This window comes from Procambarus clarkii, chromosome 80, assembly GCF_040958095.1.
Source record: "Procambarus clarkii isolate CNS0578487 chromosome 80, FALCON_Pclarkii_2.0, whole genome shotgun sequence".
Taxonomy (NCBI): Eukaryota; Metazoa; Arthropoda; class Malacostraca; order Decapoda; family Cambaridae; genus Procambarus; species Procambarus clarkii.
The window spans coordinates 10,340,603-10,363,476 of NC_091229.1; the positions used below are offsets into that span (position 1 = coordinate 10,340,603).

Sequence of the window (22,874 nt, forward strand, 5' to 3'; positions counted from 1 at the left end):
TTAGCCCGGGTGGTTGTTAGCCCAGGTAGTTGTTAGCCCGGGTGGTTGTTAGCCCAGGTGGTTGTTAGCCCAGGTGGTTGTTAGCCCAGGTGGTTGTTAGCCCAGGTGGTTGTTAGCCCAGGTGGTTGTTATCCCAGGTGGTTGTTAGCCCAGGTGGTTGTTAGCTGGGATGGTTGGTAGCCCAGGTGGTTGTTAGCCGGGATGGTTGTTAGCTGGGATGGTTGGTAGCCCAGGTGGTTGTTAGCCGGGATGGTTGTTAGCCCAGGTGGTTGTTAGCCGGGATGGTTGTTAGCTGGGATGGTTGGTAGCCCAGGTGGTTGTTAGCCGGGATGGTTGTTAGCCCAGGTGGTTGTTAGCCCAGGTGGTTGTTAGCCCAGGTGGTTGTTAGCCCAGGTGGTTGTTAGCTGGGATGGTTGGTAGCCCAGGTGGTTGTTAGCCGGGATGGTTGTTAGCCGGGATGGTTGTTAGCTGGGATGGTTGGTAGCCCAGGTGGTTGTTAGCCGGGATGGTTGTTAGCCCAGGTGGTTGTTAGCCGGGATGGTTGTTAGCTGGGATGGTTGTTAGCCGGGATGGTTGGTAGCCCAGGTGGTCGTTAGCCGGGATGGTTGTTAGCCCAGGTGGTTGTTAGCCGGGATGGTTGTTAGCCGGGATGGTTGTTAGCCCAGGTGGTTGTTAGCCCAGGTGGTTGTTAGCCCAGGTGGTTATTAGCCCAGGTGGTTGTTAGCCGGGATGGTTGTTAGCCCAGGTGGTTATTAGCCCAGGTGGTTGTTAGCCGGGATGGTTGTTTGAAGGGATGGTTGTTAGCCCAGGTGGTTGTTAGCCCAGGTGGTTGTTAGCCAGGATGGTTGTTATCCCAGGTGGTTGTTAGCCCAGGTGGTTTTTAGCCGGGATGGTTGTTAGCCCAGGTGGTTGTTAGCTGGGATGGTTGTTACCTCAGGTGGTTGTTAGCCCAGGTGGTTGTTAGCCCAGGTGGTTGTTAGCCCAGGTGGTTGTTAGCCCAGGTGGTTGTTAGCTGGGATGGTTGTTACCTCAGGTGGTTGTTAGCCCAGGTGGTTGTTAGCCCAGGTGGTTGTTAGCCCAGGTGGTTGTTAGCCCAGGTGGTTGTTAGCCCAGGTGGTTGTTAGCCCAGGTGGTTGTTAGCCCAAATAGCTGTTAGCCCGGGTGGTTGTTAGGACATAAGGACATAATAAACAACGACCAGGGGCCAGTGACCTTCACCACTGTAACCATCTTTACTACACACAACCTTCACAACTGTAACCATCTTTACTACACACAACCTTCACAACTGTAACCATCTTTACTACACACAACCTTCACAACTGTAACCATCTTTACTACACACAACCTTCACCACTGTAACCATCTTTACTACACACAACCTTCACAACTGTAACCATCTTTACTACACACAACCTTCACCACTGTAACCATCTTTACTACACACAACCTTCACCACTGTAACCATCTTTACTACACACAACCTTCACAACTGTAACCATCTTTACTACACACAACCTTCACAACTGTAACCATCTTTACTACACACAACCTTCACAACTGTAACCATCTTTACTACAAACAACCATCACCACTGTAACCATCTTTACTATACACAACCTTCACAACTGTAACCATCTTTACTACACATAACCTTCACAACTGTAACCATCTTTACTACACACAACCTTCACCACTGTAACCATCTTTACTACACACAACCATCACCACTGTAACCATCTTTACTATACACAACCTTCACAACTGTAACCATCTTTACTACAAATAACCTTCACAACTGTAACCATCTTTACTACACACAACCTTCACCACTGTAAAAAACTTTACTACACACAACCATCACCACTGTAACCATCTTTACTATACACAACCTTCATCACTGTAATCATCTTTACTACACACAACCTTCACCACTGTAACCATCTTTACTACACACAACCTTCACCACTGTACCCATCTTTACTACACACAATTATCACCACTGTAACCATCTTTACTACACACAACCTTCATCACTGTGACCATCTTTACTACACACAACCTTCACCACTGTAACCATCTTTACTACACACAACCTTCATCACTGTAACCATCTTTAATACACACAACCTTCATCACTGTAACCATCTTTACTACACACAACCCTCATCACTGTAACCATCTTTACTACACACAACCCTCATCACTGTAACCATCTTTACTATACACAACCCTCATCACTGTAACCATCTTTACTACACACAACCTTCATCACTGTAACCATCTTTACTACACACAACCTTCACCACTGTAACCATCTTTTCTACACATAACCTTCACCACTGTAACCATCTTTACTAAACACAACCTTCACCACTGTAACCATCTTTACTACACACAACCATCACCACTGTAACCATCTTTATTATACACAACCTTCATCACTGTAACCATCTTTACTACACACAACCTTCATCACTGTAACCATCTTTACTACACACAACCTTCACAACTGTAACCATCTTTACTACACACAACCTTCACAACTGTAACCATCTTTACACACAATTATCACCACTGTAACCATCTTTACTACACACAACCTTCATCACTGTGACCATCTTTACTACACACAACCTTCACCACTGTAACCATCTATACTACACACAACCTTCATCACTGTAACCATCTTTACTACACACAACCTTCATCACTGTAACCATCTTTACTACACACAACTCTCATCACTGTAACCATCTTTACTACACGCAACCCTTATCACTGTAACCATCTTTACTACACACAACCTTCACCACTGTAACCATCTTTACTACACACAACCATCACCACTGTAACCATCTTTACTACTCAAAACCTTCATCACTGTAACCATCTTTACTACACACAACCTTCACCACTGTAACCATCTTTACTAAACACAACCTTCACCACTGTAACCATCTTTACTACACACAACCATCACCACTGTAACCATCTTTATTATACACAACCTTCATCACTGTAACCATCTTTACTACACACAACCTTCATCACTGTAACCATCTTTACTACACACAACCTTCACAGCTGTAACCATCTTTACACACAATTATCACCCACTGTCACCATCTTTACTACACACAACCTTCATCACTGTGACCATCTTTACTATACACAACCTTCACCACTCTAACCATCTATACTACACACAACCTTCATCACTGTAACAATCTTTACTACACACAACCTTCATCACTGTAACCATCTTTACTACACACAACCCTCATCACTGTAACCATCTTTACTACACGCAACCCTTATCACTGTAACCATCTTTACTACACACAACCTTCACCACTGTAACAATCTTTACTACACACAACCATCACCACTGTAACCATCTTTACTATTCAAAACCTTCATCACTGTAACCATCTTTACTACACACAACCTTCACCACTGTAACCATCTTTACTACACACAACCTTGATCACTGTAACCATCTTTACTACACACAACCCTCAGCACTGTAACCATCTTTACTACACACAACCTTCACCACTGTAACCATCTTTACTACACACAACCTTCACCACTGTAAAAATCTTTACTTTACACAACCTTCACCACTGTAACCATCTTTACTACACACAACCTTCACCACTGTAACCATCTTTACTACACACAACCTTCAAAACTGTAACCATCCTTACTACACACAACCTTCACCACTGTAACCATCTTTATAACACACAACCTTCATCACTGTAACCATCTTTACTACACACAACCTTCATCACTCTAACCATCTTTACTACACACAACCCTCATCACTGTAACCATCTTTACTACACAACCGTCATCACTGTAACCATCTTTACTACACACAACCTTCATCACTGTAACCATCTTTACTACACACAACCTTCACCACTGTAACCATCTTTACTACACATAACCTTCACCACTGTAACCATCTTTACTACACACAACCTTCACCACTGTAACCATCTTTACTACACACAATCATCACCACTGTAACCATCTTTACTACACACAACCATCACCACTGTAACCATCTTTACTATACACAAACTTCATCACTGTAACCATCTTTACTACACACAACCTTCACAACTGTACCCATCTTTACTACACACAATTATCACAACTGTAACCATCTTTACTACACACAACCTTCATTACTGTGACCATCTTTACTACACACAACCAGCACCACTGTAACCATCTTTACTACTCACAACCTTCATCACTGTAACCATCTTTACTACACACAACCTTCACCACTGTAACCATCTTTACTACACACAACCTTGATCACTGTAACCATCTTTACTACACACAACCTTCATCACTGTAACCATCTTTACTACACACAACCTTTACCACTGTAACCATCTTTACTACACACAACTTTCGTCACTGTAACCATCTTTACTGCACACAACCCTCAGCACTGCAACCAACTTTACTACACATAACCTTCACCACTGTAACCATCTTTACTACACACAACCTTCACCACTGTAACCATCCTTACTACACACAACCTTCACCACTGTAACTATCTTTACTACACACAACCTTCATCACTGTAACCTTCTTTACTACACACAACCTTCACCACTGTAACCATCCTTACTACACAAAACCTTCACCACTGTAACCATCTTTACTACACACAACCTTCACCACTGTAACCATCTTTACTACACACAACCTTCACCTCTGTAACCATCCTTACTACACACAACCTTCACCACTGTAACCATCTTTACTACACACAACCTTCATCACTGTAACCATCTTTACTACACAACATTCACCACTGTAACCATCTTAACTACACACAACCTTCACCACTGTAACCATCCTTTCTACACACAACCTTCACCACTGTAACCATCTTTACTACACACAACCTTCACCACTGTAATTATCTTTACTACACATAACCTTCACCACTGTAACCATCTTTACTACACACAACCTTCACCACTGTAACTATCTTTACTACACACAACCAGCACCACTGTAACCATCTTTACTACACACAACCTTCATCACTGTAACCTTCTTTACTACACACAACCTTCACCACTGTAACCATCTTTACTACACACAACCTTCATTACTGTAACCATCTTTACTACACACAACCTTCACCACTGTAACCATCTTTTCTACACACAATCGGCATCACTGTATCCATCCTAACTGTACAGTTTTCATTACTGGGGCCTTTATTGGGTACAAACATCATCACGGTAACCGTCTTTACTACACACAACCATCACCACTGTAACCATCTTTACTACTCAAAACCTTCATCACTGTAACCATCTTTACTACACACAACCTTCACCACTGTAACCATCTTTACTAAACACAACCTTCATCACTGTAACCATCTTTACTACACACAACCTTCACCACTGTAACCATCTTTACTAAACACAACCTTCACCACTGTAACCATCTTTACTACACACAACCATCACCACTGTAACCATCTTTATTATACACAACCTTCATCACTGTAACCATCTTTACTACACACAACCTTCATCACTGTAACCATCTTTACTACACACAACCTTCACAGCTGTAACCATCTTTACACACAATTATCACCACTGTCACCATCTTTACTACACACAACCTTCATCACTGTGACCATCTTTACTATACACAACCTTCACCACTCTAACCATCTATACTACACACAACCTTCATCACTGTAACAATCTTTACTACACACAACCTTCATCACTGTAACCATCTTTACTACACACAACCCTCATCACTGTAACCATCTTTACTACACGCAACCCTTTTCACTGTAACCATCTTTACTACACACAACCTTCACCACTGTAACAATCTTTACTACACACAACCATCACCACTGTAACCATCTTTACTATTCAAAACCTTCATCACTGTAACCATCTTTACTACACACAACCTTCACCACTGTAACCATCTTTACTACACACAACCTTGATCACTGTAACCATCTTTACTACACACAACCCTCAGCACTGTAACCATCTTTACTACACACAACCTTCACCACTGTAACCATCTTTACTACACACAACCTTCACCACTGTAAAAATCTTTACTATACACAACCTTCACCACTGTAACCATCTTTACTACACACAACCTTCACCACTGTAACCATCTTTACTACACACAACCTTCAAAACTGTAACCATCCTTACTACACACAACCTTCACCACTGTAACCATCTTTATAACACACAACCTTCATCACTGTAACCATCTTTACTACACACAACCTTCATCACTCTAACCATCTTTACTACACACAACCCTCATCACTGTAACCATCTTTACTACACAACCGTCATCACTGTAACCATCTTTACTACACACAACCTTCATCACTGTAACCATCTTAACTACACACAACCTTCACCACTGTAACCATCTTTACTACACATAACCTTCACCACTGTAACCATCTTTACTACACACAACCTTCACCACTGTAACCATCTTTACTACACACAATCATCACCACTGTAACCATCTTTACTACACACAACCATCACCACTGTAACCATCTTTACTATACACAAACTTCATCACTGTAACCATCTTTACTACACACAACCTTCACAACTGTACCCATCTTTACTACACACAATTATCACAACTGTAACCATCTTTACTACACACAACCTTCATTACTGTGACCATCTTTACTACACACAACCTTCACCACTGTAACCATCTTTACTACACACAACCAGCACCACTGTAACCATCTTTACTACTCACAACCTTCATCACTGTAACCATCTTTACTACACACAACCTTCACCACTGTAACCATCTTTACTACACACAACCTTGATCACTGTAACCATCTTTACTACACACAACCTTCATCACTGTAACCATCTTTACTACACACAACCTTTACCACTGTAACCATCTTTACTACACACAACTTTCGTCACTGTAACCATCTTTACTGCACACAACCCTCAGCACTGTAACCAACTTTACTACACATAACCTTCACCACTGTAACCATCTTTACTACACACAACCTTCACCACTGTAACCATCCTTACTACACACAACCTTCACCACTGTAACTATCTTTACTACACACAACCTTCACCACTGTAACCATCTTTACTACACACAACCTTCACCACTGTAACCATCCTTACTACACAAAACCTTCACCACTGTAACCATCTTTACTACACACAACCTTCACCACTGTAACCATCTTTACTACACACAACCTTCACCTCTGTAACCATCCTTACTACACACAACCTTCACCACTGTAACCATCTTTACTACACACAACCTTCATCACTGTAACCATCTTTACTACACAACCTTCACCACTGTAACCATCTTAACTACACACAACCTTCACCACTGTAACCATCCTTTCTACACACAACCTTCACCACTGTAACCATCTTTACTACACACAACCTTCACCACTGTAATTATCTTTACTACACATAACCTTCACCACTGTAACCATCTTTACTACACACAACCTTCACCACTGTAACTATCTTTACTACACACAACCAGCACCACTGTAACCATCTTTACTACACACAACCTTCATCACTGTAACCTTCTTTACTACACACAACCTTCACCACTGTAACCATCTTTACTACACACAACCTTCATTACTGTAACCATCTTTACTACACACAACCTTCACCACTGTAACCATCTTTTCTACACACAATCGGCATCACTGTATCCATCCTAACTGTACAGTTTTCATTACTGGGGCCTTTATTGGGTACAAACATCATCACGGTAACCGTCTTTACTACACACAACCATCACCACTGTAACCATCTTTACTACTCAAAACCTTCATCACTGTAACCATCTTTACTACACACAACCTTCACCACTGTAACCATCTTTACTAAACACAACCTTCACCACTGTAACCATCTTTACTACACACAACCATCACCACTGTAACCATCTTTATTATACACAACCTTCATCACTGTAACCATCTTTACTACACACAACCTTCATCACTGTAACCATCTTTACTACACACAACCTTCACAGCTGTAACCATCTTTGCAGACAATTATCACCACTGTCACCATCTTTACTACACACAACCTTCATCACTGTGACCATCTTTACTATACACAACCTTCACCACTCTAACCATCTATACTACACACAACCTTCATCACTGTAACAATCTTTACTACACACAACCTTCATCACTGTAACCATCTTTACTACACACAACCCTCATCACTGTAACCATCTTTACTACACGCAACCCTTATCACTGTAACCATCTTTACTACACACAACCTTCACCACTGTAACAATCTTTACTACACACAACCATCACCACTGTAACCATCTTTACTATTCAAAACCTTCATCACTGTAACCATCTTTACTACACACAACCTTCACCACTGTAACCATCTTTACTACACACAACCTTGATCACTGTAACCATCTTTACTACACACAACCCTCAGCACTGTAACCATCTTTACTACACACAACCTTCACCACTGTAACCATCTTTACTACACACAACCTTCACCACTGTAAAAATCTTTACTATACACAACCTTCACCACTGTAACCATCTTTACTACACACAACCTTCACCACTGTAACCATCTTTACTACACACAACCTTCAAAACTGTAACCATCCTTACTACACACAACCTTCACCACTGTAACCATCTTTATAACACACAACCTTCATCACTGTAACCATCTTTACTACACACAACCCTCATCACTCTAACCATCTTTACTACACACAACCCTCATCACTGTAACCATCTTTACTACACAACCGTCATCACTGTAACCATCTTTACTACACACAACTTTCATCACTGTAACCATCTTTACTACACACAACCATCACCACTGTAACCATCTTTACTACACATAACCTTCACCACTGTAACCATCTTTACTACACACAACCTTCACCACTGTAACCTTCTTTACTACACACAATCATCACCACTGTAACCATCTTACTACACACAACCATCACCACTGTAACCATCTTTACTATACACAAACTTCATCACTGTAACCATCTTTACTACACACAACCTTCACAACTGTACCCATCTTTACTACACACAATTATCACAACTGTAACCATCTTTACTACACACAACCTTCATTACTGTGACCATCTTTACTACACACAACCTTCACCACTGTAACCATCTTTACTACACACAACCAGCACCACTGTAACCATCTTTACTACTCACAACCTTCATCACTGTAACCATCTTTACTACACACAACCTTCACCACTGTAACCATCTTTACTACACACAACCTTGATCACTGTAACCATCTTTACTACACACAACCTTCATCACTGTAACCATCTTTACTACACACAACCTTTACCACTGTAACCATCTTTACTACACACAACTTTCGTCACTGTAACCATCTTTACTGCACACAACCCTCAGCACTGTAACCAACTTTACTACACATAACCTTCACCACTGTAACCATCTTTACTACACACAACCTTCACCACTGTAACCATCCTTACTACACACAACCTTCACCACTGTAACTATCTTTACTACACACAACCTTCATCACTGTAACCATCTTTACTACACACAACCTTCACCACTGTAACCATCCTTACTACACAAAACCTTCACCACTGTAACCATCTTTACTACACACAACCTTCACCACTGTAACCATCTTTACTACACACAACCTTCACCTCTGTAACCATCCTTACTACACACAACCTTCACTACTGTAACCATCTTTACTACACACAACCTTCATCACTGTAACCATCTTTACTACACAACCTTCACCACTGTAACCATCTTAACTACACACAACCTTCACCACTGTAACCATCCTTTCTACACACAACCTTCACCACTGTAACCATCTTTACTACACACAACCTTCACCACTGTAATTATCTTTACTACACATAACCTTCACCACTGTAACCATCTTTACTACACACAACCTTCACCACTGTAACTATCTTTACTACACACAACCAGCACCACTGTAACCATCTTTACTACACACAACCTTCATCACTGTAACCTTCTTTACTACACACAACCTTCACCACTGTAACCATCTTTACTACACACAACCTTCATTACTGTAACCATCTTTACTACACACAACCTTCACCACTGTAACCATCTTTTCTACACACAATCGGCATCACTGTATCCATCCTAACTGTACAGTTTTCATTACTGGGGCCTTTATTGGGTACAAACATCATCACGGTAACCGTCTTTACTACACACCAACGTAACCATTTCTTGACCAAACAATAATTTTAGGACACATTATAAAATTGTTGCACATTTAATTTTCAGTATCAGAAATCAAGGAATAAGGAAACAACAGTTCAATAACTCAGATAAAATATTTTATTTAATCCTAGTAATAACATCAATGATTTTTAATATAAAAATATCTTTTCAATAATTTCATTTTTTTCATTTTTATTTCCTTTTCCTGTTTTCGTTCGTTATTATTTTCCAGCTTATGCGTTTTCTCTTTTTCTTGTCCATACTGCTTATCTTTTTCTTGTCCATGCTGCTTATTTTTTTCTTGTCCATGCTGCTTATCTTTTTCTTGTCCATGCTGCTTATCTTTTTCTTGCCCAAGCTGCTTATCTTTTTCTTGTCCCTGCTTCATTTCTGCCTGCCGTTGTTCTTCAAGGTTCTGCCGGTGTTCTTTCTTCCGTGGGTTCTTCTCCACCTTCTGAAGCTTGGTCTTCATGCGTGCGAGCTTCTCTGCGAGAGCACTGGGCACTGAGCCCACCACTCCCTGCCTGGCTCGCTTGATTCGTGGGTCATGTGACCCCGGGGGAACCACCTCTGCATACCTGCGTTTCACACCTGACCCTGCCTCATATCCTCCATCATGACCTATGAGCCAAGGCGGGACCCCTTCTCCATAACCTTCAGGCAAGTCAGGGTTCCTGCCAGACTCATCCATCCTTGACTGAGGTCTAAGTAAAGAGTCCAGAAGGACTCAGTGAGGCTCAGGTAAATATCCCAGATGGTAAATATTTAGTCAAGGTGATAGTGTTTGTAGTGTAAAGTTAGGTAATTATCAAGAGAAAGCACTAAGGCATTACGACTATACAGCACTTGCAAAGGGTAAGGGGGATAAGTAACTATGATATGATAGAGGAAAGGAATGGTGCCCAACCACTTCGACGGCACCATTCATGTTTTAGTGAGTGGAGGTGCTACAAAGTCTTATAGAAACCCAACCCTCATGTTAGTCATGGTGATGATGATTAAAGTACTCATGACGAATCTGCGAGTGAAATACTGAAGATAAAAATGCCAAGTAGTAGTCAAGAAAAAGATTTATTGTGAGAAAGTGTCAAGATGATAGTCACTGAGCAGTGAAAATGTTGGCACTGCTGGCAATGGTGTAGTGAAGAGTTAGATGCTGGCAGCTTAGTAGTGAGTATGGAAACACTGGAGATGTTGGCACTGCTGGCAATGGTGTTGTCAAGAGTTAGATGCTGGCAACTTAGTAGTGAATATGACAACACTGGAGATGTTGGCACTGCTGGCAATGGTGTTGTCAAGAGTTAGATGTTGGCAACTTAGTAGTGAACATGGCAACACTGGAGATGTTGGCACTGCTGGCAATGGTATTGTCAAGAGTTAGATGCTGGCAACTTGTAATGGGAGCGTAATAGTCATGGTGGTGACGCTGGCTGTGTAATAGTCATGGTAGTGACGCTGGAGTGTAATAGTCATGGTGGTGATGTTGGGAGTGTAATAGTCATGGTGGTGACGCTGGCAGTGTAATAGTCATGGTGGTGATGTTGGGAGTGTAATAGTCATGGTGACGCTGGGAGTGTAATAGTCATGGTGGTGACGCTGGGAGTGTAATAGTCATGGTGGTGATGTTGGGAGTGTAATAGTCAGGGTGACGCTGGCAGTGTAATAGTCATGGTGGTGACGCTGGGAGTGTAATAGTCATGGTGGTGATGTTGGGAGTGTAATAGTCATGGTGGTGACGCTGGCAGTGTAATGATCATAGTGGTGATGTTGGGAGTGTAATAGTCATGGTGACGCTGGGAGTGTAATAGTCATGGTGACGCTGGGAGTGTAATAGTCATGGTGACGCTTGGAATGTAATAGTCATGGTGACGCTGGGAGTGTAATAGTCATGGTGACGCTGGGAGTGTAATAGTCATAGTGATGATGATGGGAGTGTAATAGTCATGGTGGTGATGTTGGGAGTGTAATAGTCATGGTGACGATGTTGGGAGTGTAATAGTCATGGTGGTGACGCTGGCAGTGTAATAGTCATGGTGATATTAATAGTGTAATAGTCATAGTGACGATGTTGGGAGTGTAATAGTCATGGTGATGATGTTGGAAGTGTAATAGTCATGGTGATGAGGTTGGGAGAGAAATAGTCATGGTGATGATGTTGGGAGTGTAATAGTCATGGTGATGATGTTGGAAGTGTAATAGTCATGGTGATGAGGTTGGGAGTATAATAGTCATGGTGATGATGTTGGGAGTGTAATAGTCATGGTGATGATGTTTGGAGTGTAATAGTCATGGTGATGATGTTGGGAGTGTAATAGTCATGGTGATGATGTTGGGAGTGTAATAGTCATGGTGATGATGCTGGGAGTGTAATAGTCATGGTGATGATGTTGGGAGTGTAACAGTCTTGGTGACGCTGGGAGTGTAATAGTCATGGTGACGCTGGGAGTGTTATAGTCATAGTGACGCTGGGAGTGTAATAGTCATGGTGACGATGGGAGTGTAATAGTCATGGTGATGTTGGGAGTGTAATAGTCATGGTGGTGACGCAGGCAGTGTAATAGTCATGGTGATGTTGGGAGTGTAATAGTCATGGTGGTTATGTTGGGAGTGTAATAGTCATAGTGGTGACGCTTGGAGTGTAATAGTCATGGTGGTGACGCTGGGAGTGTAATAGTCATGGTGATTAAGATAAATTGGGATGATGATAAATAGGAATGATGATAATTGAGCATGCTCGAGCCGAGCTCAGACCGGGAGCTACATTTAACTCGTGCCGAGCTACATTGCATCATGGTGATACAATGTAACAATTACAAACGATGCAGAACATTTGCAGAGACGAAATGTCCCTGACATTTCATTGTCACTTGGCAATGTCGAAGTCTTCACTTTGAAAAATTTTGTGCATATTGGAGATGTAAGCGATTGTAAGAAATTTTATTCTACACTTATTAACATGTCCTCATTCTGTTCTTAGTGTATTTATTGGATTTTATATAGTTTAATTGCATTCTTTAGCACCTCCACAGGTGAAGAACAACTACATCAAACATGATAAATTTATCTTATGAGAGACATGATTATAAAGTAAAAATGTGCAATATTTAAAAGAGTGAAATTGAGACTTTTTATCTCCCCTGTCGAATCCCTTTAGAATTTTGTAGGTAATGATGAGGTCTCCTCGAGCTCTCCTGTCTTCCAACGAGGTGGGGTGCATTTCACAACGCCTTTCCTTCATCACTGTAACCATCTTTACTACACACAACCTTCATCACTGTAACCATCTTTACTACACACAACCCTCATCACTGTAACCATCTTTACTACACGCAACCCTCATCACTGTAACCATCTTTACTACACACAACCCTCATCACTGTAACCATCTTTACTACACACAACCTTCATCACTGTAACCATCTTTACTACACACAACCTTCTCCACTGTAACCATCTTTACTACACATAACCTTCACCACTGTAACCATCTTAACTACACACAACCTTCACCACTGTAACCATCTTTACTACACACAACCAGCACCACTGTAACCATCTTTACTACTTACAACCTTCATCACTGTAACCATCTTTACTACACACAACCTTCACCACTCTAACCATCTTTACTACACACAACCTTCACCACTGTAAAAATCTTTGCTATACACAACCTTCACAACTGTAACCATCTTTACTACACACAACCTTCACCACTGTAACCATCTTTACTACACACAACCTTCACCACTGTAACCATCCTTATTACACACAACCTTCACCACTGTAACCATCGTTACTACACACAACCTTCATCACTGTAACCATCTTTACTACACACAACCTTCACCACTGTAACCATCTTTACTACACACAACCTTTACCACTGTAACCATCCTTACTACACACAACCTTCACCACTGTAACCATCTTTACTACACATAACCTTCACCACTGTAACCATCTTTACTACACACAACCTTCACCACTGTAACCATCTTTACTGCACACAACCAGCACCACTGTAACCATCTTTACTACACACAACCTTTATCACTGTAACCATCTTTACTACACACAACCTTCACCACTGTAACCATCTTTACTACACACAACCTTCATCACTTTAACCATCTTTACTACACACAACCTTCATCACTGTAACCATCTTTACTACACACAACCTTTACCACTGTAACCATCTTTACTACACACAACTTTCGTCACTGTAACCATCTTTACTGCACACAACCCTCAGCACTGTAACCATCTTTACTACACACAACCTTCACCACTGTAACCGTCTTTACTACACACAACCTTCACCACTGTAACCATCTTTACTATTCACAACCTTCATCACTGTAACCATCTTTACTACACACAACCTTCACCACTGTAACCATCTTTACTACACACAACCTTCACCACTGTAACCATCCTTACTACACACAACCTTCGCCACTGTAATCATCATTACTACACACAACCTTCACCACTGTAACCATCTTTACTACACACAACCTTCATTACTGTAACCATCTTTACTACAGACAACCTTCACCACTGTAACCATCTTTACTACACACAATCGGCATCACTGTAACCATCCTAACTGTACAGTTTTCATTACTGGGGCCTTTATTGGGTACAAACATCATCACTGTAACCGTCTTTACAACACACCAACGTAACCATTTCTTGACCAAACAATAATTTTAGGACACATTATTAAAATGTTGCACATTTAATTTTCAGCTTCAGAAATCAAGGAATAAGGAAACAACAGTTAAATAACTCAGATAAAATATTTTATTTAATCCTAGTAATAACATCAATGATTTTTAATATAAAAATGTCTTTTCAATAATTTCATTTTTTTCATTTTTATTTCCTTTTCCTGTTTTCGTTCGTTATTATTTTCCAGCTTATGCTTTTTCTCTTTTTCTTGTCCATACTGCTTATCTTTTTCTTGTCCATGCTGCTTATCTTTTTCTTGTCCATGCTGCTTATCTTTTTCTTGTCCATGCTGCTTATCTTTTTCTTGCCCATGCTGCTTATCTTTTTCTTGTCCCTGCTTCATTTCTGCCTGCCGTTGTTCTTCAAGGTTCTGCCGGTGTTCTTTCTTCCGTGGGTTCTTCTCCACCTTCTGAAGCTTGGTCTTCATGCGTGCGAGCTTCTCTGCGAGAGCACTGGGCACTGAGCCCACCACTCCCTGCCTGGCTCGCTTGATACGTGGGTCATGTGACCCCGGGGGAACCACCTCTGCATACCTGCGTTTCACACCTGACCCTGCCTCATATCCTCCATCATGACCTATGAGCCAAGGCGGGACCCCTTCTCCATAACCTTCAGGCAAGTCAGGGTTCCTGCCAGACTCATCCATCCTTGACTGAGGTCTAAGTAAAGAGTCCAGAAGGACTCAGTGAGGCTCAGGTAAATATCCCAGATGGTAAATATTTAGTCAAGGTGATAGTGTTTGTAGTGTAAAGTTAGGTAATTATCAAGAGAAAGCACTAAGGCATTACGACTATACAGCACTTGCAAAGGGTAAGGGGGATAAGTAACTATGATATGATAGAGGAAAGGAATGGTGCCCAACCACTTCGACGGCACCATTCATGTTTTAGTGAGTGGAGGTGCTACAAAGTCTTATAGAAACCCAACCCTCATGTTAGTCATGGTGATGATGATTAAAGTACTCATGACGAAGCTGCGAGTGAAATACTGAAGATAAAAATGCCAAGTAGTAGTCAAGAAAAAGATTTATTGTGAGAAAGTGTCAAGATGATAGTCACTGAGCAGTGAAAATGTTGGCACTGCTGGCAATGGTGTAGTGAAGAGTTAGATGCTGGCAGCTTAGTAGTGAGTATGGAAACACTGGAGATGTTGGCACTGCTGGCAATGGTGTTGTCAAGAGTTAGATGCTGGCAACTTAGTAGTGAATATGACAACACTGGAGATGTTGGCACTGCTGGCAATGGTGTTGTCAAGAGTTAGATGTTGGCAACTTAGTAGTGAACATGGCAACACTGGAGATGTTGGCACTGCTGGCAATGGTATTGTCAAGAGTTAGATGCTGGCAACTTGTAATGGGAGCGTAATAGTCATGGTGGTGACGCTGGCTGTGTAATAGTCATGGTAGTGACGCTGGAGTGTAATAGTCATGGTGGTGATGTTGGGAGTGTAATAGTCATGGTGGTGACGCTGGCAGTGTAATAGTCATGGTGGTGATGTTGGGAGTGTAATAGTCATGGTGACGCTGGGAGTGTAATAGTCATGGTGGTGACGCTGGGAGTGTAATAGTCATGGTGGTGATGTTGGGAGTGTAATAGTCAGGGTGACGCTGGCAGTGTAATAGTCATGGTGGTGACGCTGGGAGTGTAATAGTCATGGTGGTGATGTTGGGAGTGTAATAGTCATGGTGGTGACGCTGGCAGTGTAATGATCATGGTGGTGATGTTGGGAGTGTAATAGTCATGGTGACGCTGGGAGTGTAATAGTCATGGTGACGCTGGGAGTGTAATAGTCATGGTGACGCTTGGAGTGTAATAGTCATGGTGACGCTGGGAGTGTAATAGTCATGGTGACGCTGGGAGTGTAATAGTCATAGTGATGATGATGGGAGTGTAATAGTCATGGTGGTGATGTTGGGAGTGTAATAGTCATGGTGACGATGTTGGGAGTGTAATAGTCATGGTGGTGACGCTGGCAGTGTAATAGTCATGGTGATATTAATAGTGTAATAGTCATAGTGACGATGTTGGGAGTGTAATAGTCATGGTGATGATGTTGGAAGTGTAATAGTCATGGTGATGAGGTTGGGAGAGAAATAGTCATGGTGATGATGTTGGGAGTGTAATAGTCATGGTGATGATGTTGGAAGTGTAATAGTCATGGTGATGAGGTTGGGAGTATAATAGTCATGGTGATGATGTTGGGAGTGTAATAGTCATGGTGATGATGTTTGGAGTGTAATAGTCATGGTGATGATGTTGGGAGTGTAATAGTCATGGTGATGATGTTGGGAGTGTAATAGTCATGGTGATGATGCTGGGAGTGTAATTGTCATGGTGATGATGTTGGGAGTGTAACAGTCTTGGTGACGCTGGGAGTGTAATAGTCATGGTGACGCTGGGAGTGTTATAGTCATAGTGACGCTGGGAGTGTAATAGTCATGGTGACGATGGGAGTGTAATAGTCATGGTGATGTTGGGAGTGTAATAGTCATGGTGGTGACGCAGGCAGTGTAATAGTCATGGTGATGTTGGGAGTGTAATAGTCATGGTGGTTATGTTGGGAGTGTAATAGTCATAGTGGTGACGCTTGGAGTGTAATAGTCATGGTGGTGACGCTGGGAGTGTAATAGTCATGATGATTAAGATAAATTGGGATGATGATAAATAGGAATGATGATAATTGAGCATGCTCGAGCCGAGCTCAGACCGGGAGCTACATTTAACTCGTGCCGAGCTACATTGCATCATGGTGATACAATGTAACAATTACAAACGATGCAGAACATTTGCAGAGACGAAATGTCCCTGACATTTCATTGTCACTTGGCAATGTCGAAGTCTTCACTTTGAAAAATTTTGTGCATATTGGAGATGTAAGCGATTGTAAGAAATTTTATTCTACACTTATTAACATGTCCTCATTCTGTTCTTAGTGTATTTATTGGATTTTATATAGTTTAATTGCATTCTTTAGCACCTCCACAGGTGAAGAACAACTACATCAAACATGATAAATTTATCTTATGAGAGACATGATTATAAAGTAAAAATGTGCAATATTTAAAAGAGTGAAATTGAGACTTTTTATCTCCCCTGTCGAATCCCTTTAGAATTTTGTAGGTAATGATGAGGTCTCCTCGAGCTCTCCTGTCTTCCAACGAGGTGGGGTGCATTTCACAACGCCTTTCCTTCATCACTGTAACCATCTTTACTACACACAACCTTCATCACTGTAACCATCTTTACTACACACAACCCTCATCACTGTAACCATCTTTACTACACGCAACCCTCATCACTGTAACCATCTTTACTACACACAACCCTCATCACTGTAACCATCTTTACTACACACAACCTTCATCACTGTAACCATCTTTACTACACACAACCTTCTCCACTGTAACCATCTTTACTACACATAACCTTCACCACTGTAACCATCTTAACTACACACAACCTTCACCACTGTAACCATCTTTACTACACACAACCAGCACCACTGTAACCATCTTTACTACTTACAACCTTCATCACTGTAACCATCTTTACTACACACAACCTTCACCACTCTAACCATCTTTACTACACACAACCTTCACCACTGTAAAAATCTTTGCTATACACAACCTTCACAACTGTAACCATCTTTACTACACACAACCTTCACCACTGTAACCATCTTTACTACACACAACCTTCACCACTGTAACCATCCTTATTACACACAACCTTCACCACTGTAACCATCGTTACTACACACAACCTTCATCACTGTAACCATCTTTACTACACACAACCTTCACCACTGTAACCATCTTTACTACACACAACCTTTACCACTGTAACCATCCTTACTACACACAACCTTCACCACTGTAACCATCTTTACTACACATAACCTTCACCACTGTAACCATCTTTACTACACACAACCTTCACCACTGTAACCATCTTTACTGCACACAACCAGCACCACTGTAACCATCTTTACTACACACAACCTTTATCACTGTAACCATCTTTACTACACACAACCTTCACCACTGTAACCATCTTTACTACACACAACCTTCATCACTTTAACCATCTTTACTACACACAACCTTCATCACTGTAACCATCTTTACTACACACAACCTTTACCACTGTAACCATCTTTACTACACACAACTTTCGTCACTGTAACCATCTTTACTGCACACAACCCTCAGCACTGTAACCATCTTTACTACACACAACCTTCACCACTGTAACCGTCTTTACTACACACAACCTTCACCACTGTAACCATCTTTACTATTCACAACCTTCATCACTGTAACCATCTTTACTACACACAACCTTCACCACTGTAACCATCTTTACTACACACAACCTTCACCACTGTAACCATCCTTACTACACACAACCTTCGCCACTGTAATCATCATTACTACACACAACCTTCACCACTGTAACCATCTTTACTACACACAACCTTCATTACTGTAACCATCTTTACTACAGACAACCTTCACCACTGTAACCATCTTTACTACACACAATCGGCATCACTGTAACCATCCTAACTGTACAGTTTTCATTACTGGGGCCTTTATTGGGTACAAACATCATCACTGTAACCGTCTTTACTACACACCAACGTAACCATTTCTTGACCAAACAATAATTTTAGGACACATTATTAAATTGTTGCACATTTAATTTTCAGCTTCAGAAATCAAGGAATAAGGAAACACCAGTTAAATAACTCAGGTAAAATATTTTATTTAATCCTAGTAATAACATCAATGATTTTTAATATAAAAATGTCTTTTCAATAGTTTCATTTTTTTCATTTTTATTTCCTTTTCCTGTTTTCGTTCGTTATTATTTTCCAGCTTATGCTTTTTCTCTTTTTCTTGTCCATACTGCTTATCTTTTTCTTGTCCATGCTGCTTATCTTTTTCTTGTCCATGCTGCTTATCTTTTTCTTGTCCATGCTGCTTATCTTTTTCTTGCCCATGCTGCTTATCTTTTTCTTGCCCCTGCTTCATTGCTGCCTGCCGTTGTTCTTCGAGGTTCTGCCGGTGTTCTTTCTTCCGTGGGTTCTTCTCCACCTTCTGAAGTTTGGTCTTCATGCGTGCGAGCTTCTCTGCGAGAGCACTGGGCACTGAGCCCACCACTCCCTGCCTGGCTCGCTTGATACGTGGGTCATGTGACCCCGGGGGAACCACCTCTGCATACCTGCGTTTCACACCTGACCCTGCCTCATATCCTCCATCATGACCTATGAGCCAAGGCGGGACCCCTTCTCCATAACCTTCAGGCAAGTCAGGGTTCCTGCCAGACTCATCCATGCTTGACTGAGGACTAAGTAAAGAGTCCTGAAGGACTCAGTGAGGCTCAGGTAAATATCCCAGATGGTGAATATTTAGTCAAGGTGATAGTGTTTGTAGTGTAAAGTAAGGTAATTATCAAGAGAAAGCACTAAGGCATTACGACTATACAGCACTTGCCAAGGGTAAGGGAGATAAGTAACTATGATATGATAGAGGAAAGGAATGGTGCCCAACCACTTCGACGGCACCATTCATGTTTTAGTGAGTGGAGGTGCTACAAAGTCTTATAGAAACCCAATCCTCATGTTAGTCATGGTTATGATGATTAAAGTACTCATGACGAAGCTGCGAGTGAAATACTGAAGATAAAAATGACAAGAAGTAGTCAAGAAAAAGATTTATTGTGAGAAAGTGTCAAGATGATAGTCACTGAGCAGTGAAGATGTTGGCACTGCTGGCAATGGTGTTGTCAAGAGTTAGATGCTGGCAACTTAGTAGTGAATATGACAACACTGGAGATGTTGGCACTACTGGCAATGGTGTTGTCAAGAGTTAGATGCTGGCAACTTAGTAGTGAATATGACAACACTGGAGATGTTGGCACTGCTGGCAATGGTGTTGTCAAGAGTTAGATGCTGACAGCTTAGTAGTGAATATGGCAACACTGGAGATGTTGGCACTGCTGGCAATGGTGTTGTCAAGAATTAGATGCTGGCAACTTAGTAGTGAATATGACAACACTGGAGATGTTGGCACTGCTGGCAATGGTGTTGTCAAGAGTTAGATGCTGGCAACTTAGTAGTGAATATGACAACACTGGAGATGTTGGTACTGCTGGCAATGGTGTTGTCAAGAGTTAGTTGCTGGCAACTTAGTAGTGAACATGGCAACACTGGAGATGTTGGCACTGCTGGCAATGGTATTGTCAAGAGTTAGATGCTGGCAACTTGTAATGGGAGCGTAATAGTCATGGTGGTGACGCTGGCAGTGTAATAGTCATGGTGGTGACGCTGGGAGTGTAATAGTCATGGTGGTGATGTTGGGAGTGTAATAGTCATAGTGACGATGTTGGGAGTGTAATAGTCATGGTGATGATGTTGGAAGTGTAATAGTCATGGTGATGATGTTGGAAGTGTAATAGTAATGGTGATGAGGTTGGGAGTGTAATAGTCATAGTGACGATGTTGGGAGTGTAATAGTCATAGTGATGATGTTGGAAGTGTAATAGTCATGGTGATGAGGTTGGGAGTGTAATAGTCATGGTGATGATGTTGGGAGTGTAATAGTCATGGTGATGATGTTGGAAGTGTAATAGTCATGGTGATGAGGTTGGGAGCGTAATAGTCATGGTGATGATGTTGGGAGTGTAATAGTCATGGTGATGATGTTGGAAGTGTAATAGTCATGGTGATGATGTTGGGAGTGTAATAGTCATGGTGATGATGTTGGGAGTGTAATAGTCATGGTGATGATACTGGGAGTGTAATAGTCATGGTGATGATGTTGGGAGTGTAATAGTCATGGTGGTGATGTTGGGAGTGTAATAGTCATGGTGACGCTGGGAGTGTAATAGTCATGGTGACGCTGGGAGTGTAATAGTCATGGTGACGCTGGGAGTGTAATAGTCATGGTGACGCTGGGAGTGTAATAGTCATGGTGATGTTGGGAGTGTAATAGTCATGGTGGTGACGCAGGCAGTGTAATAGTCATGGTGGTGACGCAGGCAGTGTAATAGTCATGGTGATGTTGGGAGTGTATTAGTCATGGTGGTGATGTTGGGAGTGTAATAGTCATAGTGGTGACGCTGGGAGTGTAATAGTCATGGTGGTGACGCTGGGAGTGTAATAGTCATGGTGATTAAGATAAATTGGGATGATGATAAATAGGAATGATGATAATTGAGCATGCTCGAGCCGAGCTCAGACCGGGAGCTACATTTAACTCGTGCCGAGCTACATTGCATCATGATGATACAATGTAACAATTACAAACGATGCAGAACATTTGCAGAGACGAAATGTCCTTGACATTCCATTGTCACTTGACAATGTCGAAGTCTTCACTTTGAAAATTTTTGTGCATATTGGAGATGTAAGCGATTGTAAGAAATTTTATTCTACACTTATTAACATGTCCTCTTTCTGTTCTTAGTGTATTATTGGATTTTATATAGTTTAATTGCATTCTTTAGCACCTCCACAGGTGAAGAACAACTACAACAAACATGATAAATTTATCTTATGAGAGACATGATGATTATAAAGTAAAAATGTGCAATATTTAAAAGAGTGAAATTGAGACTTTTTATCTCCCCTGTCGAATCCTTTTAGAATTTTGTAGGTAATGATGAGGACTCCTCGAGCTCTCCTGTCTTCCAACGAGGTGGGGTGCATTTCACAACGCCTTTCCTTCATAACT

General features: G+C 41.4%; 1 protein-coding gene across 1 annotated transcript; it reads right to left on the bottom strand.

Annotated features, from left to right (window-relative positions):
• Positions 1 to 10,134: 10,134 nt before the first annotated feature.
• Positions 10,135 to 11,088, bottom strand: LOC138357845 (splicing regulatory glutamine/lysine-rich protein 1-like). The gene has a single exon (XM_069315015.1). It carries the CDS (start codon positions 11,082 to 11,084, stop codon positions 10,533 to 10,535), a length of 552 nt encoding a protein of 183 aa, XP_069171116.1. The 5' UTR covers positions 11,085 to 11,088; the 3' UTR covers positions 10,135 to 10,532.
• Positions 11,089 to 22,874: the final 11,786 nt, after the last annotated feature.